Source organism: Lissotriton vulgaris, chromosome 4_1 (genome assembly GCF_964263255.1).
Source record: "Lissotriton vulgaris chromosome 4_1, aLisVul1.2, whole genome shotgun sequence".
NCBI lineage: Eukaryota > Metazoa > Chordata > Amphibia > Caudata > Salamandridae > Lissotriton > Lissotriton vulgaris.
This window is the reverse complement of record NC_141691.1, coordinates 1,917,366,237-1,917,394,057: the sequence shown is the minus strand read 5'-3', so window position 1 is coordinate 1,917,394,057 and position 27,821 is coordinate 1,917,366,237. Positions and strand designations below refer to the sequence as shown.

General features: G+C 41.7%; 1 protein-coding gene across 1 annotated transcript in view; it reads left to right on the top strand.

The window, feature by feature from the left end:
* ZFAT (zinc finger and AT-hook domain containing) overlaps positions 1 to 27,821 on the top strand; it is a 933,238-nt gene that overhangs the window by 840,661 nt on the left and 64,756 nt on the right. The window contains exon 15 of the mRNA XM_086966254.1: positions 27,496 to 27,626. Coding sequence (XP_086822380.1) covers positions 27,496 to 27,626 — 131 coding nt within the window. The remainder of the gene's footprint in view (positions 1 to 27,495; positions 27,627 to 27,821) is intronic.

Here is a 27,821-nt window from a genome sequence, read left to right as displayed (position 1 = left end):
ACCGCCTCCAGCACAGTGTCCATCATGGCCGCGAGGGCTGCCGCCTGAGTCTTCATGATGCCACTCTGGTGCCCAAGGGGAGGGCCGAGACCATCAGCCCCCTGCTGTTTTTTTTGTGATTTGTCCCTCAGCCGGCCCATCACTAGTTGTTGCGCCGTTGGCATCCGCAGACGATCGTTGGGTTGGGCGAGTGAGATCAACTGCAGGCCTCCTATATCCAGGCCCCTTCACAAAGACAGAGAAGAGAGTTGCTGCGCCAGTCCTGTGGCAGCGCTAGCAGCAGAAGGGGGAACCCCCACCCTGGAGTGGTCGCCGCCTCTGCCAGGGGTCTTGTCGTGGCTTATTAGCTACCGACTCTGAGGATTGCTTAGTTTGCAGCCCCGCTTCTCCGGACAGCACAGGGGTTTGCCACCTCCGCCTTCACTGGACGCCACCCCTCTGGTCTCAACCCCTTCGTTAAACGCCTCTCGGCCCCCCACTGGAGCCCCCAACCAGCGAGCACATCAGTTCCGCAGGAGGATGGGCTCAACACTCCCAGGATACCTCTGGCCGCCCAGTGCCCCCTCTACATGCGGTGCAGCTCTCACATTAGGGGGTATGCCGCTCCAGCTACAGTCATGTCCATGATGCCGCTGTCCCCAAAATGGCGCCCAGGGCCCAATGTGCCAGGTCACAGCCACACAATCCTCGCCTGCAGGCCTCACCCCAGTACCTCCGGACACTGTCCACGCACCGATGTCTCAATTCGCCTGCAATAGCAGGCTGCCCTTCAATTCCCGCACCAGGCGCAATGCGGCGCCTCGCTTGCGTGCGAACCGTAGGGGCCCCAACCGTTTTCAGCTCGTGGGGGCGGCCACCGCAATCATTCCCAAGCACCAGCTCGGCCTCTCACCACAGTCCCCACCACGCCGTCTTCCTACCGTGGCAGCACTCACAGGCCCCGGGGCCGCAGCTCCACGTCAGACTAGTTCAGGGTCTAGGCCCGGGCTCTCTTCGAGCTAGCTGGTGCCAGAGCCTCAGACCACAGGGATAGCAGCCGTGCCTTAGGCCCCCAAGCTCACTGCCTCTGCCCGCTTCTCTCGTCGCCCCAGGACCTCACCATCTGACCGGCAACAGCCAGCTCCCCTGATTGCGGGAGGCTTCCTTGTTCCACCGCTGCTGTTACAGGCCTCGCAGGCCGCCGACAAGGACGCCTCCCACGGCACCTCGGCCCCTTTACACGCCCTTCTCCTTCCGCCCCGGGGCCTTGCTTCTCACCGTGAAGTTCAGGCGCTGCGGCAGGTGAGGGGCCCGTGGATCTTAACGGGCCTCGGGTCTCAGGCGACGCAGGGCCCAGTCCTCGGTGCCCCACCGAGAATCTCAAGGGGCAACCGATTCCTTCCTCAACGCCTGCCCACTCTTCTGCGCACCCTCTTTCGCTGGTCTCCGGGACCCCTCGCAGCGTTCGTGGCAGTCCACTCAGGCCGCAGGTCAGGGCCTCTCCAGCGGCATCTTGCTGCCGTCCCGCGCCCGCCTCCTGATCAGGGCCGCTCTTCTCTTCAAAGCGCCCGACAACAGCCGCAAGCAGCCCAGGACAGCGGGGTCCGCCGATCCCCCGGGGGACACCACCCGGTCAGTCTCTCAATACCCGGCGCCCTCAGCAGTGTCCCGGCGTCACCATAGGCCTCACCAACAGCCGTTGGGTCCCAGGGCACTTTTTGCGCCTTCGCCTCCGGAGCCGCTCCGCTACAGCCAGTGCACAGGCTCCACTGCCACAACGCTAATTGAGAAACCACCAAGACCCACAGGCTCTTCGCTGCATCCTCCCACCGTTCCTGCTCAATATCGACACGGGGGACACCTCAAGAGGATAAACTGCAGGAGAAATAGGGGTCTTATGTCGGAGCGCTAGCAGATCGCGTCCGCCATGATGACTGGCTGGCCACGCCCCCCATGCCCTCTCCTCCTCTGCTTCGGCTGTCTTCCGTTTCTTCCGCTCTTCCATCTTCCCTCTCGTTTCACTTCACCCTCCTCATCCTCTCTCTCCACTGCCCGCTCACTCCATCTCTGTTCTCTCCTACCTCTCTTGCTCTCGCTCCTCATTTCTGCTCTCTTCCAATCCAATCCAGACCGCTCTTCCTCTTGCTCCTACTTTTGTTCTTCCTTTAACACTTCATATTTTCACAGTCACCCTTTCACAATCATTCACCCCTCTTTTCCAATTCAATATACCTCTCTCACTCTCTCTCCACAATTATCCTCCATTCTAGTCCTTCCTCTGCTATGTGTCCCTCTCTTTCTCACCTTAATGCCCTCATCTTCTCTCTCACATGCGCACTCCATCTCTGTTCTCTCTTTCAACTCATTTTCTCCCTTCTCCCCTAGCTTCCCAACCTCATTTCCTCATTCCCCTCTCACTTTTGTTCTGTCCTCTATTTAATGCTCAATTTCCCTTGTCTCCCGCTTCAAATTAATTTTATTGCTTTGTCCTCCTCTCTGTCCTCATTTCTTACTCCCTCTTATCCTTGTCTATGTCAGAGGTATGTAGGCACGCTCAGAGCGCACTTTCATTGGCTAGGACCAATGTGTGAGCATTGAAGAGCCAGAAGATACTGGATATGGAGCTATGCTGTGATAGTCACATGAGGTCTGATCTTTGTTCTATAGTCTTAAATGTCAAACTGTGTTCATTTCCTCACTTGCTCCAAATAACATGTTTTATTAGCCCAGATGTATTCTCACTGGCATGTCATAAATCAATCTCTCGTATGGACCCTCTTTTTTAGTTTAGTCCGAGTTGCCACTTCTGTTTTCTTATTAATGGGATCGTTTGACGAATTTGAACAAAACGTTCCCCAGAAAAAAGTACATCCACTTTGTGTTCTACGTATCTACTTTCATACAGAGCCGTGATGCAGTGGGCAAAAAGGGTGCTCCCAAAAGTGAGAGTTCCCATTTTAATAATAATAATAATAAAATAATAATAATTACATTTGTAAAGCGCCTGGTTACACTGAGGCCAGTGTGTCCCCGCGCTGCGGAGCAAAAGACAGCAGCAATCAAGTCAGCTCAACAGATTTTAACTTCCTTAGGATTCTGTGCTCCTCAATACTGAAAAATGGCTGAACTGAATTCAACCAGACTTCACCTGAAAGTAAAACTTTACTGAAGGAAATGACTTTGTTTGTTTTGGTTGAAATCTGTTCGATAGTTTGTACGAAATGTTTTTTTTAAGTATGTGTGCACAAAGAGTTTACATTTTAGGGATCTCTGGATTAAACATTTGAGGAGCCTAATGGATTTTCTAATCAATGCAGGATTCACGAATCAAGTGCAAAAAATAAAAGTACACTGTTGGGTAAGGAAACGTTTTCTCCCATCTTGCATTGCGGATTTGTGACCCGGCTGCGGTTCTCTGTGCACTAATTGGCTTTCCATCACCGAAGAATTTCACTTGCTGCTGCCATTATTCAGCGCTTCATCAAGCACCGTGCTGGGAAAAAGAAAAAGAAAAGGGACAGAAGGGAGCTTGGTGGGTCTGGAAAAAGACACTTTGAACAGGAGCCAAATAAAAGTTTATAGATCCGTATTCAATACTCCAAAATCGGTCTCACTAGCTCAAATACGTTTAGAGTTTGGTCTAAAAGATCAAGCTATCATTGTAAAAATGCCTTTATAAAATTATGCTTGAGATTGTGAGCATCGAAAAGAGGATCTATTAGCAATTTATGCTGGAAGAAAATAGAGGAACAGCAATTTAGTAAAACTTTAAGAGTCCTGGGGAAGTCACTTAACATTCGGCAAAAAAGGATTTAGGCATACAAGAAGCTTGGGTAGTAACAATGGGGAAAACATATTTCAATCAAGTGCTAAGCACTGCAACGGAAATTGCATTAAACCAAACAGATAAAAATGCATTTGCCATAAGGAGACACGCATGGACAGTAATACATTTGTGTTCCAATATAGGCCCTCAGGGCTATTTGGCAGAACATTTTTCATAACGATTAAAACACCAATTTATGTTTTTCCAGTTTGGTATTATGCAATCCAAAGATTTTATCCCATCTTATAAAAAAACAGCCACAGAATTTATCCTGTAGCCTATGTGGATACAAAAAAGAAACATTCACTCATTTACTATGTGTCTGTCCTGCACCCTTGGCGCGAAGGAAAATTCTCTTGAAATCACTATTTAGGAACATGGGAATACCCTCATGAAGACACGCCATATATTCTGGCTAAGTGGATGCCGAGCTCCTCTTGCTTGTAGGGGAGTAAAGCTCATAAAGCCGCTATTCAAGGACATTTCTAATGTAGGATCAAAGGACATACGGCCAGATTCATCATTGTCCCGTTTTGCGAGTCCTTTATAGCGATTATTAAGGAATCGCTATTAAGGACTTGCAAAACGGGATTCATGTAGGAATTGCTAAATAAATTGCGATTCCTACACATTCCTTATTTGCGATTAGCAAATTGCTAATCGCAAATAAGGATGCGATTTCAAGGGTGCCAGGGGTGTCCAAAGGACACCCTGTAGCACCCCTGAAATGAAAATGTAGACTTATGTTGCGCACACACATGTCCAAAGGACATGTGTGTGTGTAACATACAACTGAGAAAAATGCACAAAAGTGCATTTTTCTCAGTTTTCGCTATTTACCACGAAGTCAGACTTCGCGGTAAATAGCGGCAAAAAATAGTGAAATCGCAATTTTTTAATGGTTCATGAATAGCATTTAAGGAATCTCAAATTGAGATGCCTTAAATGCGATCGCAATTTGAAAAATCGCAAATGACCCATTGATGAATTCCAAATGCCATTTTTGCAGGCGCAAACAGCTGTAAGAACTGTGCTCATTAGTAGTTTCATACATACGCATCATAATATTAACCTAATCCTGTTACTATGTATAAATTCGCCTTCAGAGCAGTATCTTTTGGCTCCTCAGGATAGAGGTTATAAGGACCATGACTCATTATAGCTTATTTATTATTTTAAGAAGAGGACATAAAAAGCTCCCATCTTATGATTTTATGCTTGGTGAAACTTGATGGAAAAAAGGGTTAATGCTGCTAGCTGTGGGAGAAATTAATTAAAAATAGTTTAAAAAATGTGTTGTTTTTAGAATTGTTTATATCAGATTTGTGATAGTAAATGTTCAATAAGAAAAAGTAAATAGTCTGCAGCAGGTTCGACAGCCGCGGCCCGTGCAGGTAAGAGCGGTGGGGCCGGGTTTGGGGTGGGGTTTCCACAGACGACAAGGGAACATGAAATAATTAATTTCCCCTCGTCATCATCTGTCAAAATCCTCCCACCCAGCCCCACTGCTCTTACCTGCACAGGCATAGGCTGAGGTTGGGTTGCACGGTAGTGCACAGAGTGATCCTGCACTAGTCCTGCAGCCAACCCAGCTGTGTGAGTGCTCTGTGAAGTGGGGGTGACTGTAAATATGTGACTATGCAGAAGGAGCAGTTACACGTGGTATATGATCGTCCCCAGGAATTAAAAAAAAAAAGTTAAAGGGTAGAGTAAAGTTATGGTTAGCTTTGTTCATGCGGCCTTAATGTACATTTAGAGGAACATTAGAAACTCAATGAAAAAACATACTTACAGTTCAGTTATGGTTATAAAACAAAACCTAAAACCTACTGAAATTCTTCAGTTATTTCGATAAGCTAACCATAACTTATGCCTCCATCATACACTGCTTACGATATTAAAAATGACATCGCTCATGTCGTGTCATGACTTTCCCACTATTTCCCCTATGGATGTGCACTTTTGCCAGTTTAATTTGTCTCCCCATAGATGTTGATGGGACCCTGTTTCTCTTGTATTTCGCAGCTTTCTACATAGCACTTCAGACATTTTTCTTTAGGTCTGGCTAGAAAGAACAGCTGTCTGGATGACATATTGTTAACAATTTAATAACATATATATATATATATATATAGTATGGGCTTTGGCTCCACCCAGAGGAGTATTATTCTCACCTCCTATTATTGACTGTTTGATGTATCATTCTGCCTTGTATAAAGTGCTCCAATTTAAATGCATGAGGGATCATTATACGTCTGAAAGGTAGTCTCAATCATCACACTGTTTGTCACATCCAGGAAGCAGATGTTGGTAAAGGAACCATGTCTGTCTTTGGTGTCTTGGATCCAAGCACAATTCGAAGTTGTGCAAGAAGTGCTCCCTGATGCATCTGAAGGCCCCCAGGCAGTGAGTGGCAAATAATTATGTTGCCAAGAAGATCCTGTTCACTCTCCATGTTGCTGGTCCATTTCCCACTGAAAGTCACAGCTGCTTTCCCACTCAAAGTACCGATCTAGGTCCCTGTCATTGATTTAGACCTGGGCACAGTCCAGGAACAAATTCCAATAGAAGCGCAAGACATCCACATGCAAGACCTCTCCTCACTGCTCCCACTCCATGTAGGAGTCATGTAGTCCGCATTCTAAGATCCAAGCTCCATGTAGATCGTCTGATTCCCACCCTGTTCCACAGTGTTCCTCCAGTTTCCGGGATCATACGCAGACTAACAGCAAGTAGAGGGCTTCAAGGAGCTGCTGCAGCAAATCTCTGACAATGCTGGTGCCCCTTGCAATGTCTTCGGGACACAAATCCACCAGGCCCCCTGTCAAACTTCTGCCAGAAGGCACTTTCCTAAAACGGACTGAATCAGTTTGGCCCACACTCAGTCTCGCACTTGCACTAGGTCAAGTTTCCATGCACTTGCTGAAGCCATTTCTGTACCAACTGTGCCATTCCAGGTTTAGAGATGGCCTGTCTTGATCCAAGGCTGGCACCGATCTTGGATCCTGAACTGTGTTCGGCTAAATCCCAACCAATGTCTCTCTGAGTTTACCAAAGCTTAGACAGTGATGCTTGAGGATCCTCTAGCAGTGCTTTGCCTTTGTACCAGTATCTTCAATGCATCACAGCCTTTTTCAGTTTCCCAATTGATCCAGCGCTGCAACTAAAATTCTTTATAAATGATGTCAAAATCCACTATCACACTTACCAATCAATACCAGGCCCATAAGAAACATAGAGCAGCTGAATCATGAGGTGAATGGATCAATATGTTGTTTGATTTTAAGCTATAAACTATCTACAATAAACCAGACCAGCTTGTCATTTTAAAAAGTTTATTTTTTAAATTCATAATTGAAAAATCTTTATTAACTCTCTTTATTAAAATCAAACATTTAGTTTTATTAATTCAGTTAAATGCATTAACATTGACACAATGTTTGCTGTCAAATCAGAATTGATCAAAATAATGAACTTAAGAAAACATAAATCTTATTCTCTAAGTTAGTTTTCTGACCTGAAAGGGAAACAAATAATAAACAGTAGACTGCTTACAATCCCAAAGCAATCGGACAGCACTTCGCCCCTCTGGAACAGACAGCCCCAAACCCTTCAAGAGAGCCAGTTTTATATCATTTTTGCTCTCAAATTTAACTAAATGTTATTTTTTAGAAAAGTTCAGCACTGTGATTGGTTGATGGCTGTCAGGCCACCACAACTACCACATCCAGAGAATAAGCGCGTCACCATGCCATTGTCCATTGACATAGAGTGACATCAGCTTCCGAGCTTTGCAACATTAAAAGTTGCCAATCTGACTTCCACCAAAAGCTCGGCAGAAATATGCCTGCCACTTCCTCAGCCTTGTAAAAGAACATCCAAAGCTGTCCATGAAAACAAGCTCCATTGTTAGAGCCATAGTTTTTTTCAAAAGACAGAGCCACAATCCATTCAAGGAGTAAGTTCAACAAACTCCGCATGGAAGATTTTCAAAATGTGTACACTTGGCTCCAGCTTCTGCTCAGTTCAGGCCGACCAACTTTTCTTCAGAAACAGAGACTAGGCCCTCAAACCATTCTTGAGCTAATATTTAAACAAACACAAAAAGAGTGATTAATTCAGGTAAAGCAAACCCTTCTGTACCACCCAATCCCTTGCTAATTATTATTTAACCCACTAATAAAAGGACATTTAGCAGAAGAAAACATTTAAAGCAGCACATAAAATATCTACCATTCTTCATATAATCCAGCTTTGTGTTTCTGAAAGAGTAAAAAGATGATTAAATGATACACAGACAGACAAACACAACATAGGACATACATGTAAGCACATATAAAAAGCACATGCCATGAATGATCAGCCGCATATTAATAGTGACAAAGACAATAGGACAGACATAACAAACAAGACAATATTAATCATTTGTTACAAAACAGACTTACAAATGCAACAAGAGCACATGTAATTAGTTTCCCGCGTGTATATGTGTGGTGCAAACTTAATCTAGGTTGTGTTAATTAAACAAATCATGCAACAGCTCATTAATTGATTAGTTCATGTTATGGGGAATTGAATCCACGAGTCAGAATAAAATATTTTCTGAAGCCCGCTTCATCAACTCCCTCATCTGGTGATTTTAAAATCACCAAACAACACCCAAAAATTTTTGAAAATTTTTACCCATTTTTGGAGACAACACACACTGAATTCTCTCGATATTAGTTTCCCTAAACCCCTGTTTCAGCTGTCTGATTATCTCTATCAAACTGAACCCTTCGCATTTCTTCTAATTCATATTCCTTTTCTTGTTCCTTTCTGAGTTTATAAATCCTTCTCTTTTCTTTCTGATGCTCCCTCCTCTTGTGGATCAAACAACTAATTTTTAGCAGCATTATCACTATAATAATGACAATTACTGGATAGAGCACTTTGCCTAATATTGATCTGCCAAGTTCTGAAACCCAATCTTAATAGCCTCCATTCTCTTCCCAATTTTTTCTGTAAATGTCTCTTCCTCCATAGGTTCTATTTCTTCATGAAAACGTGTTATATTATTAACAAGTAACTCTATATCCCGACTTTTGTCAGGTATATAAGTACAGCAATGTTGGACATGCAAGACCCCACAGACTCCACCCTCTTTTGCAAGCAGAATGTCTAATGCAAGACGATTCTGCATATCCATACTTCTGGTAGCAACAAGTTCTGTGCTAACCAATTGAAAACTACTTGCAGTATCAGTTGACAACCTATCTACAATTGTGGAAACTTTTCTGATTTTAATTGAATTCATAGTAATCCCCACCATAGGAATAACAGCACCAAAGATGTCTCCCAGGATTTCCGAAAAAACTTTCTCTTTTGTACCTATTCAGAATAGAGTGTTCACCAAATTCAAAAGTACCCTTTTCATTTCTGTCAACATGAAATATTTTTGGAAAGACCAGGCCAAGATAGCATGTCCCGTACCAGTGGTCCGGAAGGCTAAAATATGCTTTATTACCACAAATAAAATAAATTCCAGGGAAAATTGGATCCTTTCCACTTTTAAATCCCCATCCCCCTACAATACGATAAGTATCTTCACATTGACTAGCACCCACAAAAAGATTATCATAAAGAGTATTATCTCTTCTGATGCAAAATTTACCACTAACTGGTTCATCTATGTGTATTGCTGCATTAGTATTAACACCATTTAATTTTGCATCCTCTAACTACCAATATTTAGATTTAGCATGTTTTAGCATTTCATTTCTTTTGTAAACAGCCCTTCTCTCCTCAACCATGTTAAGGAAAGTCTTTTCTTCAGCTCTCATTTTGCATGTTAAATTATTTCTATAGGCGTATTCATAATTAAGTTCATTAATAACTAAAAAGAATTCCCTCATCTGCTTCGCAGGCCTAACTTTGTTTAAGCTATTTACAACTTTGAGATTTGCAAAAACCTCATCGAAGTCTGAGTAATAATACTCCAGACGACCAGTTTGATAAAACAGGCTAGCAATCACACTACAGGTAATGCCATAAGTGAGAGGTAACATATTATAAGTCACCCCCTCTGAAACAGAAGCAGGTAATTTTACGCACACATAACAATCTTTAAAATTCATTACTTTGACATATTCAGATAAAAGCCTTGAAAATGAATTGCTTGAAAAATCTCCAATAGATCTATCTTGATGAGACTCTGGATCATGATTAATAACTCTACTGGACTTGCCAGCATATTTCTCATGTTTAGACTCTACTTTACTAGTTATATTAGTCTTGGATTTTTGCTTATTAACATCAAAAGGATAAACCACAGCTAAAATTAACCAAAGTAAAATTTATAATATCACACAAATTGAAGTCATTTTACAGCATCTTTTAAAAATTGAACACCTAGAAGTATCTGATCTAGGCATTTCTAAAAACAATATTTTTTAATTCAAATGAATGTAAGTAACTAACTAACAAAATTATATCCCCCCTTTTAAATATTTTTTTTTTCTTTAAGAATTTAACCCTAAACAGTTTTTCTTCGACCTTGTGTCACAAAATATGTGTTCTTCAACTAAACAGAATTTCTTCGACCTAAAGTCACCTAACAAGTTTTCTTCAGACTTATGCCAGGAAACAAAAAGTTACCTAACACATTTTCTTCAGCCTTATGCCAGGAAATAAATCCTCAACTAATTTCTAACAATTTTAATCCTTGTCACTTTCTAAAAATTCTTGACCGCTGCTTTCCACCTCAACAATTGGTGGAATAATTATATAGGTCCACTCTGGGGACTTATATTTTTGATTTGGCCTAATTACTCTTTTTGTCTTACGAGAGATAACCTCTATTTTCTTGTTTTCGCTCTCGTTTTTCTTTTCAAGTTCACTTCCTTGACTAGAAATTTTATTTATTTGTTCTTTTGATTTCTTCACTAGTTTGAATTTTAAATTGTCTTCAGGCCAAATGTCTCCTTTTCTCAAGACTTTTTTCTTTGGCACACATTCGTTACATTCAGATTTCCAAGCTCTTTTTCTGTATTTTCTTATTTCAGATTCTTCATCAGTGTCTGTATCAGAGACTTCAAATCTGTACCTAGGAACTTCTTTACTCGTCAGCTTCACTCCATTTGAAACAATACCTTTACTGGTACTTGGTAATTCTTCTTCTTCTTCAGGAATCACCTTCAGCTTCCCAGCTTCAAGCTTTTTGTTCACAGAGTTACTCTTTTGCCTTTCAATAGTATGGCTCAGATTTTCATCTCGCTCAGAATTTTCTGCTTCTTCTGAATCTCTCTTTTCTTTCAGAGACTCTTCTTCAAGCAAATCATCATCATCAACACCTCGATCTCCAGTTTTCAGATAATCTTTATTCAAGTTCTGACTCTCATCTAGATTCTCTTGATGTTGATTTTTTTGTTGATCATCAGAATCAGGATCTTCTGGGTCTCTTTCTGAATCTGAATCAGCTGTTGTATTACTTTCTTCATCAGAATTTTCAGGAGGTGGCACACGAATTGTGTGGCTTGGATGAATCCACCTTTTCAGACCTCTGCATTTAATTGCATTTGTTGAAATTAAAACCACCTGTCGTGGCTTCTGCCACCTTGGGGATAAACAGTTCCTTCTTCGATGAACCTTCGTCCTCACCCAGTCACCAGGTAGTAAATCATGAGCTTGTACCTTTTCTTTTGAAATATTATCAGTTCCCACCTGATGAAACACAAAATGCACCACGTCAGATAGGTTTTGGCAATATTCAATAATTGCGCTGTCATTAATACTCATTAATTTGCCAACTGGAACAAATGCTTGCCTCATCACTCTGCCCATCACGATGTCATGAGGGCTAAGACCTGTCTTTTTATCTGGGATGCTTCTCATTGACATTAGAACAAGTGGAAGTGCATCTGTCCACTTTACTCCTGTAGCATCACACATTTTTGAAATCCTATTCTTGATTGTTCCGTTAATCTGTTCAATAACACCTGATGCCTGTGGTCTGTAAGCACAATGCATTTTCTGTTCGATATTTAAGGCTTCACAAACCAATTTCATCAAACTGTTTTCAAAATGAGTTCCACGATCATTTTCAATAGTGACTGGAAATCCATACCTAGGTATGATCTCCCTAAGAAGTAATTTTGCTACAGTAACTGCGTTAGAATGACGAGTTGGGAAAGCTTCCACCCATCTTGAAAACAGACAAACAAATACCTGAAAATAATTTAGACCATTATGCTTTGGCATGTTAATGAAATCCATTTGTAATCTGGTAAAAGGACCACCCTCCCGTCCTATGGTTCCCATGCTTACAACAACTTTTCTGTTGGGATTCAACTGTTGGCAGGTCAAGCATCTCTGACAAAGTGACTCTGCAATTGTTCTAAACTTAGTATTGAACCATGTTTCTCTAAATAATCTAACCATGGAATCTTTACCTATATGTCCTGGACCATGACACAATCGTGCCATATTAGCAATCATGCTGTCTGGCATTACAGCCCTTCCATCTTTGTGTACCCAAATTCCATCTTCCTCTCTTGGTCTGCAATCACTTGTTAACCATGTGTTTTTCTCTTCCTCACTTGCCTCATCTTGTAAGTCTTTTACTTCCTGCCATGTTTCAACTACAGAAATTAGCATGAGAGAATTCATTGTGTGACTTTCGTCTTTTTCCCGATTGATTGCGTAATTGTTTCTAGCACAATATTTTGCCATCTCATCCGCGAAAGTGTTTCCTTTGGTGATGTAATCATCACCTTTTTTATGAGCTGAACATTTCACTACAGCAATTTGTTCTGGTAACTGAATGCCATCAATCAATCTTTTAATCAATTTCGCATTTCTAATCGGTGTTCCTGCAGAAGTTAAATAACCTCTATTGGACCACAGTTGTCCATAATCATGAACAACACCATAACCATACTGACTATCAGTCACTATGGTTACTCTTTTGCCAACTGCATTTTCACAGGCTCGAATTAAACCAATTAATTCTGCAATTTGAGCGGAACGAATTCCTTCCAAAGGTGAACCTTCAACAACATCTGAGACTGTGCACACTGAATATGCTGCTCTCAGAATCCCTTCATCATTTCTCAAACAAGATCCATCTACAAAATATATTATGTCTGATTCAGGTAATGGAACATCTTTTATGTCCTGTCTTGGTTTTGTGCAGTAATCTACAACATCCAGGCATTCATGATCAATGTCATCTTCATTACTTACCTCAGTAATAACTCCATCAGGTAATAATGTGGAAGGGTTCAAGTTCACACACCTTACAATTGATACATTGTCTGAACCCAAAATTGTTTTTTCATATTTTGTCAGTCTGCTACTTGTTAAATGTTGAGTTCTACTTCTGGTAAAGAGAATCTCAACTGAATGAGGTACATATACCTTTACAGGGAATCCCATAATGATACCCTCACTTTGCTCAAAACTTACACTTGTTGCGGCCACTGATTTTAAGCAACCTGGCAAAGCTTTTGCAACAGGATCCAAAACAGCTGAGAAATATGCAATTGGTTTTCTCAACTTTCCATGCCTCTGAATTAGCACTGACAATGCACAACCGTCTCTTTCACTGCAGCTTCACATAAGCTCTTTTTTAACTGCTCAAAAGCTTCCAGCTCAATTTTTGACAGTTTAATGGGATCTTTTATATCTGCCTTTGTTAATCTCTGAAGTGGTTTTGCAATTACTGAAAACCCACTGATCCATTGTCGACAGTAACCAACCATTCCTAGAAACATTCTCACCTGTCTTTGTGTTGTCGGTGGTTGTAATGCTCGAATCATTTTGATTCTCTCAACTGTCACTTTTCTGCTTCCCTTTGCAATTCTGTGACCAAGATATTTCACTTCTTGTTTACAAAATTGCAATTTTGCTGGTGACACTTTATGTCCCTCATCTGCCAAACGATTTAACAGGGTAATGGTATCAGTAACACAATTTTCTCGTGTTTTGGCTGCCACAAGCAAATCGTCAATGTACTGTACCAATGTGGAATTACCAGGCAAAACTAGATCTTCCAGGGATTTCTTTAACAATTGATTAAAGATAGATGGACTCTCAGTATACCCTTGAGGGATACGACACCATGCTAGGATCCTATTTTGGAACCTAAAAGCAAAAATTTGCTGGCTTTCTGGATGTAATGGAACTGTAAAGAAAGCGTTACACAGGTCAATGACCGTGTACCATTCTGCATCATGTGGAATCTGGTAAAGAATTACTGCAGGGTTTGGAACAATGGGACAACATGGAACAACTATCTGATTAATTTTTCGTAAATCTTGAACAATTCTGTATGTTCCATTCGGCTTTTTAATACCCATAATTGGTGAATTACATGGGCTGCTTTCAATTTCTTTTAACACACCTTGACTTATGAATTTTTCAATTACAGGAATGACACGCTCAATTGTCTCTGCTTTCATTTTGTATTGAGGAACATTTGGAAAATCAATTCCCTGTTTAACAGTGATTTTTACTGGATCAATATTTTTCATAAGACCCATATCATTTCCTGTTAGGTCCCAAATTGCTGGATTAACTGGCTCTTTGAGCTCTTCTGGCAAATCATTTTTATCAAATACAGGAAATATTGGTGTTTTTTCTTCTTCAACCATTAGCATAGTCCATTTATAAAGCCCATCTTCTTCTGCTGTTTGCATTTCAATGCCTTCTGGTGAGCAATATATTCTGCAATTCATTTTGCATAATATATCACGACCCAACAGATTCACAGGACTGCTGTCACAAACTAGAAATCTGTGTTTATCTTTGTAGTTGCCTATCTCCACTTTTACTGGATCTGTCAAACTTGTTTTAATTTGCTGATTAGCTACACCTACAGTAGAACGGGTAGCACCTGTGTTCACAAGGAAAGTGATATCTTTATCATTTACTTTACCATTAACAAATGGACCAGACTGATCTACCTCAAGAGTGGGTCCAAGCACACACTCTTCCTCCTCTCTCAGGCACCGTCATGAGTATTCCTCTGAAGAATCACTCACCTCTTTGTCTTTTAACCAAAATTGAGAAGCACTTGTCATGTTAACTTTTGACACATTTTTAACCGAATTATTTTCACAGAAACCTGTTTCAGGAGAAAATCTCTGTGTGTTCGCACTACCAGGGAATGGTGCTTGAGGTAACTGACTCTGTTGAATTTGATTCTGCTGTACCTGATTCTGTTGCTGAAACTGGCTTTGCTGTGTCTGTTCACTATTTGTCGCTGTAGCTGTCGCTGCTGACTTAACTCATTCAGCTGCTGTTGTAGCTGTTGCTGTTGCTGCGGATTTAACTCACACTGCACCTGTGGATTCAATGAATTATTTTTTTAATTTCTGGACGGGTTTTTACACTCTTGTTTCCAGTGTCCAATTTCGTCACAATTAAAACATGGGAGCTTTTGTTTCAGCTCTTCAACATTTACATTAAATTTTGGCTTATTATTATTAAAATTACCCTTGAATTTTCCCTGTTGCATAGAGCCTATCTGTTGTTGTTGTTGCTGCTCAGCTACCTTCACTTGTGCCCACATTGCTTTCTCCTTAAGACTCTTTTGCCTTGCATCTATCTCATCACTGCAATATTTTGCTTTCTTCAGGATGTCATCAACTGATAGTGCTTGCCAACAAACAATTCCATTTCTAATCATGTCACCAATTTCAGGTCTCAGGCCATATACAAATCTGTATATAAAGTGGCTCATGTCTTTTTCACTTAATTTTTCATAGCCACTGTACTGTTTAAAGACTAACAGTAACCTTTCATAAAATGAATGAACTGATTCTTTTGGTTCCTGATTTGTTCTATCTATTTTAACCCAGTCCACTTCTTTTGGGGGAATTTTTCCTTTCAGCCAATAAATTACTTTATTATAAAGATCCATGACATCTTTTGATGGGGCACCTGTAATTTTGTCTCGGGCAGGTTCTTCTTTTGGCCAATCCACAGAAATCTTGCATTCTGTCCAAAGATCTGATGGGACAACAATGTCAAAGAATCCATCCAGATCAATCCACAGAACCTTTGACACCCTTATAAATCTGTCTACCTGTCGGTACCACTCTACTGGTTTTTCCCTCAAGCGTGGAAAATCATTGGTAAACAGGAGAATATCCTGTCTGGACCAAGGAACATGTACATACCCCCCTCCAGCTATTTCTCTCATTGGAAATACAGAAATTTCATCATTTCTTAGTCTTTTATCTTGTTCTTTCTTTGACCATTTTATTCTCCATTTACCTAATTCACCTAATTTTCTGAGAAAACTTAACTCTCTTATGTGAGTTATTCTTCCAGCAGCATTTAAATTATCAATGCCCCTCTCGGAGAAATCCACCCTGTAATGTTTCTGTAAATGTTTTTGTTTGCTCAAATCAATTTCTAACTCAGCAGCCATTTCTTCCAGTTGTTCATACCTGTTTTTAGTTTTCCACTGAATGCTTTTGCAAATAAACAACAGTTCATCATCTTGATACAATTTCAAATTATCAGTACCAATTGTGCCAATGATTAATTCCTCCAGGTCAGATTTTAATTTAGCTACATCAAGCTTTTTATAATCAGGAGCTTCAGGGGACATTCCATTTTGAGATAATTCTGTTCTGTTTAAGCTTTTCTCTGACAAACCTGAGTCTGAATCTGCCACAGTTGGTGTTTGCGAACTTGACAAACTTCCATGTAATGTTAAATTTGGCATCATAGATTTTTCTCTATGAATCTCTGAAAGTTCTGAATAAAATTTTCAGCAACCTTTTGAATTTCTGCATTTAATGGAGCTGTTAAGGCTGTTTGTCTATTATCTCCTTGATCAAAAACTGGTACCACAGGACCAATAGTTACTGGTACTGTAACTGCTTCCATGCCTTTTGTCAATTGTTCAATTAAATCTTGCTTTGCTTTATTGTAACTAGAAATTTCTTGATCAGCTGGTAATCTTTCCTGATTTCTAACAAAATTATTTTCTTTGATGAGGAACTCTGCTTCTTTTAGGTGTACTACAATTATTTACCAAGCCTACCCTTTCAGGTAATTTTAAAAATCTGGGAGAACCTTCCTCAACTTCTCTAGGAGGTGCACTTGGAGAAGTTTTTGTAGAAACTCTCGGGGTAGATTGAGAACCTGCTTGATAAGGTGGCGGTTTAGGTTTAGTGGCATAAATATCTTCTAAAACTGCATCATCAAATTCCTCATCAATTCTTCTTCCAGCTGTCTTTTGTTCTAAATCTTCATTAATCATTATTCTTATTGGATACAGACCATCATACATGTCTGCCTTTCTCCAGCGTCTCACTTTATCCTCATGTGTTTCCTTATTTACAACATATTTTGAATATTTAGGTGTTGAACGCTTGCTTTCACGTTCAAGTTCCATCATCTCAACATCCCATTCAACTAAGGCTTCAAATTGTGTAGGTCTTGGCTTTGGCACAAGATCCATCATTTTTCCTCTCAGATTCTGTAAAACTTTCATATTAAATGACCCATCTTCTGGCCAGGCTAGTACACCATCATTTTTGGTATAATGCATCCAGTTATCAAACCAAATTACAGTATGATAACCATATTCGCCTTCCATATAGGCTGCAGGTGTTTTGTACTTATGAAGTAATTTACCACCACGTGTCTCAATTTTCTTGTCAGGTTTAAAATAATTTTTCACCTTTTGAAACCATGTAGGCTTTTTTTTATAATCATTCCAATAACTCATATTTGTAATATAATGCTGTGCTATCAAGGATCTTGATGCCCTTTTCTAATGAATAGTGCTGTTAATGCTATAATTTTATTTGCAACTCTAATAACAATCTGCTAATTATTTGCTTTTTATTTAAAATTGTAATAATTAATATTATTAATGTCCTTGCTATAGTTGTGTTTTTCACTAACTATTTTACAAAAATTTCCACTTCCCAATGTTGTATTAAATATTAAAAACGATCTAATATTAAAATTAAAGCTCTGGGCATTACTAGCGTTAAAAAAATAAAACACTCAGCAGTAAACAATGTTTATTTATTATATTCAATGCTTGGGCCAATTAGCGTGTGAGCCAATCAGAATACCAACCGAGCCTTAACCAATCCAGTTGCTGCTTCTCTATGACGCTGCGGCGTCTTTGACCAATCAGAGCACAACAAGGATGTGCATCACCAGCCAATGAGTGCATGCGCTTCTCTCTAACCAATGGGTGCGCAGGTCAGCAGCCAATGGGTACGCGACTCTAAATATGACGCATCGGGCCTCCAGTGATGCGTGCATGTCACCAACCAATGGGTGAGCGACCTCTACGATGACGCGTCGGGACCTGCCGAGCTTCGCTCAATCAGAGTGCAGCTCAGTGTATGACGCGACGATGTTTTTGGCCAATAGCAGCGCGGCGGCTGACGTAGACAGCCGCTGCAGCTACAACTCTCCTTTCGGCTCCTCACAGCCCCTCTCCTTTACAAAAGCTCCGTAACAGTAATTACACGCGCAAATACAAATAATAAAGCAAATCAGTGAGCGCAACTCAGAAACGCTGTCAACAAATTACAGCGTAGTCTTTTAAACACGACGCCTCAGCCAATCAGGACACAACTTTACTTCGAGGCACATTAACCAATCAGAGCGCGGCGAGCTCTGATGTATACAGTCGCTGCGGCTACAGGCTCTCCCCACACGCTTTCACTCCTTAATCAGCCCCTCCCTTACAATTTTCGATCGGGCGCTTTTCAAAGGATTAAAATAGCGCGCAATGCTTTTTGAAGATATTTAAATGGCGCAAAACATCTTTTAATGTTTTTAAACAGCGCAGACTTTACCTAAAGGCTTCAGAGCGCTTTACAATATTTTAAAATAGCGCATTCTTTACCATGAAGGCTTAAAAACGCTTTCAATTATCTTTATAAAAACGCAATTAATAACAACATGAAAACAAACCATTTGCCTGCTTCTCTAACAAAGAGATAGTTTTACACATTCATTCTAGTATTCTCAGCGTGGAAAAGACGACGCTATTCTCACAGAATAGTTTCAATTGCTAATAGAGTCATTCCTACCCTACCCTTCAGTTTACAAACCATTCACACACTTTAAAACAAGAAAACCCTGATCATACACCGATGAATTCTTGGCAGGACTTGAACCAACCACAGAAAACGTCAAGCGTTGATAAGAATAGACGACGCTATCTCACCCTTCACTCAAGCTTGAATAAATCATACTACTCTTTTCACAGAAAGCTTTAAAACAGGCTCACCAGGTCCCTCTACTTAATGCTACAATTTCATAGGCAATCCTCACTATACATTCAACCATGCACATCTAAGGTCCCTAAACTTGTGTTGTACGTCCACAACACGTGATATATTCTATACCACAATTTTGAAACAGACAAATACACTGTGTAACTCTTCTAGTCACACTACCTTGTCGGCAATTAACCAGAAATTTTTCACACTGCTGGAAAAATTCCTTAAGACTACATATAACAATCTGACATAATCAAAGACTTAACATTTGTTAAACATCAATCCTATGACTATACCAACATATATGTAACATACATGTCAAAAACAACATATAACCGTCTGAAGCTACCAAATTGATCCAGCGCTGCAACTAAAATTCTTTATAAATGATGTCAAAATCCACTATCACACTTACCAATCAATACCAGGCCCATAAGAAACATAGAGCAGCTGAATCATGAGGTGAATGGATCAATATGTTGTTTGATTTTAAGCTATAAACTATCTACAATAAACAAGACCAGCTTGTCATTTTAAAAAGTTTATTTTTAAAATTCATGATTGAAAAATCTTTATTAACTCTCTTTATTAAAATCAAACATTTAGTTTTATTAATTCAGTTAAATGCATTAACATTGGCACAATGTTTGCTGTCAAATCAGAATTGATCAAAATAATGAGCTTAAGAAAACATAAATCTTATTCTCTAAGTTAGTTTTCTGACCTGAAAGGGAAACAAATAATAAACAGTAGAATGCTTACAATCCCAAAGCAATCGGACAGCACTTCGCCCCTCTGGAACAGACAGCCCCAAACCCTTCAAGAGAGCCAATTTTATATCATTTTTGCTCTCAAATTTAACTAAATGTTATTTTTTAGAAAAGTTCAGCACTGTGATTGGTTGATGGCTGTCAGGCCACCACAACTACCACATCCAGAGAATAAGCGCGTCACCATGCCATTGTCCATTGACATAGAGTGACATCAGCTTCCGAGCTTTGCAACATTAAAAGTTGCCAATCTGACTTCCACCAAAAGCTCGGCAGAAATATGCCTGCCACTTCCTGGGCCTTGTAAAAGAACATCCAGAGCAGTCCATGAAAACAAGCTCCATTGTTAGAGCCATAGTTTTTTTCAAAAGACAGAGCCACAATCCATTCAAGAAGTAAGTTCAACAAACTCCGCATGGAAGATTTTCAAAACGTGTACACTTGGCTCCAGCTTCTGCTCAGTTCAGGCCGACCAACTTTTCTTCAGAAACAGAGACTAGGCCCTCAAACCATTCTTGAGCTAATATTTAAACAAACACAAAAAGAGTGATTAATTCAGGTAAAGCAAACCCTTCTGTACCACCCAATCCCTTGCTAATTATTAATTAACCCACTAATAAAAGGACATTTAGAAGAAGCAAACATTTAAAGCAGCACATAAAATATCTACCATTCTTCATATAATCCAGCTTTGTGTTTCTGAAAGAGTAAAAAGATGATTAAATGATACACAGACAGACAAACACAACATAGGACATACGTTATGTTATGTTATGTTAATAACTTTTATTCGGCGCACAGCTGCCCCAGCGAAGGGGCGTCCTGGCGCCTGATCAAGTACCACAACACAACAAATCGATGCTGGAAAGAGAAGGGATCAATCAGCAGATGCGAACAGATGGGTTTTTATAGCGCGTCTGAAGAGAGTCAGGCTGTTTAGGGCACGAATATGGACAGGGAGGGAGTTCCATAATCCAGCCGCCAAAACTCGAAAGGAACGACCTCCTATCCTACTCAGTCGGAACCTAGTCTTAATCGCCAGATGAAGAGATTCCGACCTGAGAGACCGCGTGGGGACATAGGGGGAAACAAGACCCGCAAGGGCAGGAGGAGAGGAGAGTTTCAGGATCTTAAATGTCAGACAGAGAGCCTTGAATTTAATTCTCTGTCTGACGGCAGCCAGTGAAGGGAGGTCAGGACTGCAGAGACAGAACAACGTCTCGGGAGGCCAACAATGGCCCGCGCAGCGGCATTCTGCACCCTTTGCAGCCTGGTGGCCTCAGCCTGATTTACTCCAAGCAGCAGTGCACTCCCATAGTCCAGCCGAGAAAGAATGGAGGCTTGGACCACCAGTTGCCGAGTAGGGGGGTGGAAGAATTTGAGGACTGGTCTCAGTCCTCGCAGAATACCATAGCAGGTAGCTGCAATCTTCTTTGTGTGGCTGGAAAAAGAGAGGTTAGGATCCAGCCAGACCCCCAGGTTCTTAACTTTGGCCGCTGGGATGGGGACCACCCCCAATTCAGGAGGCCACCACTGATCTCCCCAAAGTTCCGCCTGCTTCCCTAAAATCAGGACCTCGGTTTTCTTGGCATTTAACTGTAAGCAGTTATTACGCATCCAGTTTGCCACGGTTATAAGTCCTGCACGTAATCTGGGAGCAGTCACCTCAGGGTCCCCACTGAGTGTCACCGCCAGCTGCGTGTCGTCGGCATACGATGTCATGGTTAAGCCACATTGTCTGACGACAGCAGCCAGCGGTTTCACATATAAGTTAAACAAAGTGGGGCTCAACGCAGAGCCCTGAGGGACTCCCAGTCCCAAAGGATGGAAAGAGGACTGACCAGGTGGAATGGCCACTTTAAAAAACCAGTCCGAGAGGAAAGAGCAAAACCATTGAAGGGCCTTCCCCTCAATTCCCACTTCCTCCAGCCGCCGCATCAGAATGTCATGAGACACCGTATCGAACGCGGCGCTCAGGTCTAGCAAGAGGAGCGCCGCTGTCTGCCCCGCATCCAGCACCGACCGCAAGTGCTCAGTCATAAAGAGCAGAGCAGTTTCGGTGCTGTGTTGTGCGCGAAAACCATTCTGGCTCTCGTCTAGAATATTATTTCGAGAAAGGTGGGCAGACAAGATGGAGTTCACGTGTGCCTCAGTGACCTTGGCGGTCCAGGGCAGGAGGGAGATGGGACGATAGTTCTCAGGAAGCAGGGGGTCAAGATTAGGCTTCTTCAAAATGGGGCTGACCACTGCTTGCTTCCAGGAGGAAGGAACCACGCCCTCAGTGAGTGAAAGATTAATCAAGTCTAGTATGGGCTCACGACAGAGGGGCGGGAGAAGTGCAATTAGCTCTGGCTTCAGCGGATCTAAGGGAGGTCCAGATTTAATTTTGAGGCTCAGAGTGTCAAAAGCCTCGACAGACATAGCAGGCAGGGAAGACAGAGTTTCGCAGACCGAAGCCTTCACATCACAAGGCTCAACCCCGGGAACAGATGGCATAAATCCTCGGTAGATTGCCTGCACCTTCTCCACGAAAAAGGATGTCAAGCTTTCGCAGTGAGAGTCCGTGCAGATTTCTAGCGAGGTGGCCCGTTTCCCCATCAGATCTTTGAGCACCTTAAAGATTAATTTAGATGGGTTAGGGCTGTTCGAAAACTCAGAAGCATAATATGCGGCCCGGGTTTGGCAGATAGCTCTGTGGTAGGTCTTAAGCTGGGCGAAATACATCGATTTTAACGTGGGATCAAAGGATTTCCTCCAAGCCCTCTCAGCTTGCCGGCATGTTCTCTTGAGCTCGGCAAGGGTCTCATTATACCATGGGCTGCGCGTTTTGGCGTGACATTTCGACCAGCGCATTGGTATAAGCACATATAAAAAGCACATGCCATGAATGATCAGCCGCATATTAATAGTGACAAAGACAATAGGACAGACATAACAAACAAGACAATATTAATCATGTGTTACAAAACAGACTTGCAAATGCAACAAGAGCACATATAATTAGTTTCCCGCGTGTATATGTGTGGTGCAAACTTAATCTAGGTTGTGTTAATTAAACAAATCATGCAACAGCTCATTAATTGATTAGTTCATGTTATGGGGAATTGAAACCACGAGTCAGAATAAAATATTTTCTGAAGCCCGCTTCATCAACTCAGATATACAAAAAATTCATGAAACACATGAGGATGATGAGGAAGAGGCTACCAACTTGACAATGAACTTTACCTAACTCTCTAGAATGCAAGTGGTCTTTATACCTCACCTTAAATGGCATTAGATTGTCCATTGAGGATATATCCAGAAGAAAGTCCTTCTTTTTGCTATGGTTGTACAGAGAGCAACAGAGGTCTTAGAGCTTCAATTGTCTAACATAGAAAATACAGCTTACTTACTGGCTGAAATGTCGCAAGCTGGTCCTTCAATGTTTGGAGCTCTTATCTTCTTTAATTGAATACCTGTCTGGGGCATGGGAAAAGCCCTGCTTGGCACTGTTCAGTAAGTTGCACTATAGTATAGTACCATAGACTTGCTCCTGAGTCACTCTGCATCTTTCACCTGTAAGTCTTGTGGTGCAAGCTTTGACCTTCAAGGCAAACCTGAAAGCACATTAATGCACTTGGTAAGAAGGTATTCTCTTCCTCTAATCTAGCCTCAGTCTCGCTGAATCAACTTAGCAGATACACACCCACACCCTCTGGGCCATGACTTCAGTTTCTTCTGGGACTGGAGACAAGGTCGAGTCAGTTCTGGAAGTAGTTCAGTGGTAACATTGCTGTGGCTGATTCTTTCGTCTTGCTAGCTCATCATGCCATTTTCCTCAGCTATTCCTGAATCTCAGGGTTACTGCCAGACCCTTGCTTATCACCAAGACTTCCACCCCAGCCAAATCTCTCTGATTACTCTTTAGACAGTTCCTTGCAGATGAGGTGACTCTTTTCCCTTTCATGAACATTTTTATCTGGATAGGTGTGTTTTGCATCCTTGTACTGTGTGTAGTGTGGGCTAAACAGCCACTGTGGGCACTTACTGCACCTTGGGCAGTGTGGTGCTGATTCCATTGAACCTTGTTTTTCGAAGTCTGTTGCTTTCGGCATGTTCCTGATGGTGGTATCTCCATCTGTCCCCCTTCACACGTTGGATCCTTCTTCCTGCACAGCACCAGGTGAACTGTTCTGTGGGTCACCTGCAAGTATCTCTTGGTTCCAATCCGTAGTAGGGTAGGTACAGTAACCTTGTCCTGAAGAAATGTCACTGACCCTCTCGGCACCTAGGTATGAAACATGTTGACCTTTTAGCTATTGCAATACATTATTGCAACAGATAGCCCCACTATTTTTACTGTGTCAAGGGGGCCATCATATTACATCCTTCTTTGGTCTCCCTTAGACTATGTTATTCAATTGAGTACGACCCCACACCAAGACCGTCTCACATGCATTCACCATATGGCTAAATCAAAAGATCTCTGCTAAAGAGCCCCCACTGAAGGGCCTGTCGAGCATTGCAGCACCAGCTCAACGAGGAGCACCCTATGAAAAAGCATGACACCCTCCTGTGTCCTCCCTCCCTCCTTGAGTCCTCCTGTTAATTTGTTCGGATCCAGCCCGGAGCATTCTTTGCCTCCCCCAGATCTCCCCCCCAGGAACTCCACCCCTCTTTTGTGTTAGCCCTTCTCTTTCTGCCAACGTCTCCCTGCCACCCCCTCTCAGTTTTTCTTGTTTTCTCACAAATCTTTGCAAAACCTGCCTTGATTCTTTCCAAAGAAGTTCAGTTGTTATTGGACAACAGGGCACTAGAGAAGGTGCCCGAGGAGGAGAGAGCGAGCACGCACTACTTATGCTATTTCCTGGTGCCTAAAAAGGATGACAGCCTTTGGCCAATTTTGACCTTCAATTCCTGAACGCTTTCCTTTAGAAGAACAAAATGCATACCTTGGCACAGGTTCTATCCACTCTAATCCAGGGAGACTGGTTGGTAACCTTGGACTTCCAGGACACATACTTGTGCCCATCCTTGAGTCCGACATGTGTCTCCTCCAATTTGTTATGTGTCAGGGCACACTTTCAGTCTACTGCTCTTCCATTTGGGTTCACCTCTGCCTTACGCAGGAGAATCTGCTGTCCCAGCAACAGTGCAGAGTTGTTTATCCTTCACAATCTGCACCTTAATTCGTGGAGTGTGAGCAGAACAAGTTGAGTGACCTTTACCTACCCATCCAGGTTATTGACATCATCTTGGCAGAGTGCCATCCATCCATCCATGAAATCTGTTTACTCTGGATATTTGTTGAAGTTTGTGGCCTGGTGCAAGGATTGTCGGGTCTATCCATTGCAAGCAAAATTCTCTGTCTTGCCTCTTTATGTCATGCCTTTGGGCCTTGCCCTTGACATATGTAAAGGTTATTTGTCAACCCTCGCTGGTTTCCTAAGTTTGCCTCTTCAGCCTTCCCTGTTTTAGTCACCAGTTGTGATGATATACATGTTTGATTTTGAGGCTTTTGTTTTTCTGCATTTGGACCTTACCTTTCTTCCTAACCATCCTGATGCGCACGTCCGTCTAGCCCAGGCACTGCTGTTCATTAACTCTTATTACCCATAAGACTATGTCGTCATTGCCATGTTCTTGAGCTGCAGGCCCTGCCAGTACAACCATCATATGCCAATATATTTCTGGTCTAGCTTGTGCTTAACACCCTGGCATCCTTTCTATCGAAGGTGGTGTCACCTGTCTATGTGGGCCATTCCATCACAATCTCTGCTTTCTTCTCTCCGACACATTACTCTAAAGAGGAGGAGAGGGTTCATTGGTTGAACATCAAGAGTTCAACTTTTACATTGACAGATCCAAGGAGCACTGAGTTGACCAACTTTTTGTAGGTTTATCGGGTATGAAGAAGGGAAATGTGGTCCAGGAACAGATCCTGGACAAATGGATTGTTTTTTCATAAAAATGTACAACACCTTGGCCAAGAAGGAGCCTCCTGCTGACCTTGAGCTCATTTCACCGGAGGTAAATCACTGGAGGTAAATCCACAACAATGGCCTTGGCCTTTGACATCTGTGAGTCAGACACAAGGGTTTCGATCCGCACCTTCGCCAGGCATTACTGCCTTGATTCACAGGTTTGGAGAGAGAGACATTTTGCCCTCTTGGTCCTACAGGATTTCCTTTTGTGAAGTTCGCTCAGAACTTTTACCTTGTGAAAGGTAATGCTTTGGTTTGTATTCAAAAAGAGGAATCTGTCATTAGAAATGTCCATCAGAAGATCAAGTTACCCTCCTTCTGTATCTCTCTTTCAGGTGCATACTCTGTCCTGTCACAGATTCCTCAGCGCCCGCTCCCCCTTCTGTGGAGTGGACTTCTAAGTTTAATAAGTGTGTGGGTGTCTGTTTGTCTAGTCCTAGCACTCCTAAATATGAACACAATGCAGAAAGACCCAGTCATAAATTCAAACGTCAAATCAGATTTCCATACCAGGTACTATGCATCAACTGGCTTTTTCAAGGTTACATGGCTGACGTTCCATTATGAGCATTCGCATGTTTAAGGCTGGAGTTTATGCTGTATGTAAATGTTGGCGCAGAGTATGAAACTGAATTCGTATTTAAATCTCCTGTGCACCATATAATTCTTCCTATTTGAAATTGAATTTAAACCGGTTTTGTGAGCAATTTCTTAAAAATTGTCACATTTCTGCATGCAAATCGTACATTTTATGCCGAAGTGACCCTCTTTGTTCTAGTGGCATGACATTTTGAGGCAAAATTGTGAGTTCTTTAGCGAACTGCGACTGTGACACAAAATGGTCACTAAAACTGTAAACATTCAGGTTTAAATAACAACTGCCATTTGAACACCGTGCAAAAAAAGTTATTTGCAAGATGTTGACATGTTTGCAAATAGCATATGATCCTGCCTAGGCGTGCAAAAGTACATAAGTATCTCGGCGTGTTCTTGGACAGCGAAATACGCTAACTTACAAAGTCTCCTAGCTGCTTTTTTGTTAAAGCTGCATACATTGATTGGATAAACTCCATATTTTTCAGGCAAAACTGCATTATTCATGATAAGTCGAAAGAATACCTTGTTATTTTTTAGTTGCCAAAAACAAAACTAGAAATCAAACACTTATTTATCACACTAATATATTAACAAATTCCCTTTGTCCATCTGGAGAGTACGGAATAGAGTAGTTGGTTAATGCGATAACAGAGTTGCAGATGGTGAAACAGATGGTGTTTGCAAATAAGCAGTGCACCAAAAAGAGGTTCTCAATAACAAGTCCAGAGTCTACTACTAAAAATCTCCAATAAAGCTAACCTATGCTGCAGTTCTAATACATTATTTGCGAGGCTTAACTACTGTTCCCTATGATGTTCAACCACCATGAAAGGTTGAATCACTTTCCATCAATTAATACATATTCTTCCACTGTTTTGTCAAAAGTATGTCTAGAAAAATGGACAACTAAAATATGCTAGGAACAACTTCAGAAACGTTTTGAGGTAGGAATAAAAGTAGCTGAGAAGTAATACCTATTGATCAAGGGGTTGAAGTGCATAAGGATTACAGACAAGATTCACTCTTTGGTGCACTACGTGCCAAGCGGCACAAGGCTGCTATACTTCTGCTGTACCACTTGTGTAACCATTTGCCTTTTTCTTCACAAGGTGATAGATCCGACCCCACCGCTGTAAACATCCTCCAGCAGATCATCGACTTGGGCACCGAGCCACAGGACTCGGCAGCTGTTGCCTCGGTGGTGTCCATGGCACCTGGAACAGTTACACTGGTGGGGCAGGTGAGCAACATTTCTTTTTCGTTTCATTCCCTTTCAGTGTGTATGCTTCTTGTTATTCTGGTGGGAAGATCTTGAAGCCATTGACGTGAGTTTGCCCCATAAGTGGTTGTCCGTACATTTTCAGATTCCATCTCTGGATCTAAACCCTTGACACTTATTCTTTAGATTTTTTGAAAATGTAAGCCTTCCAGGTTG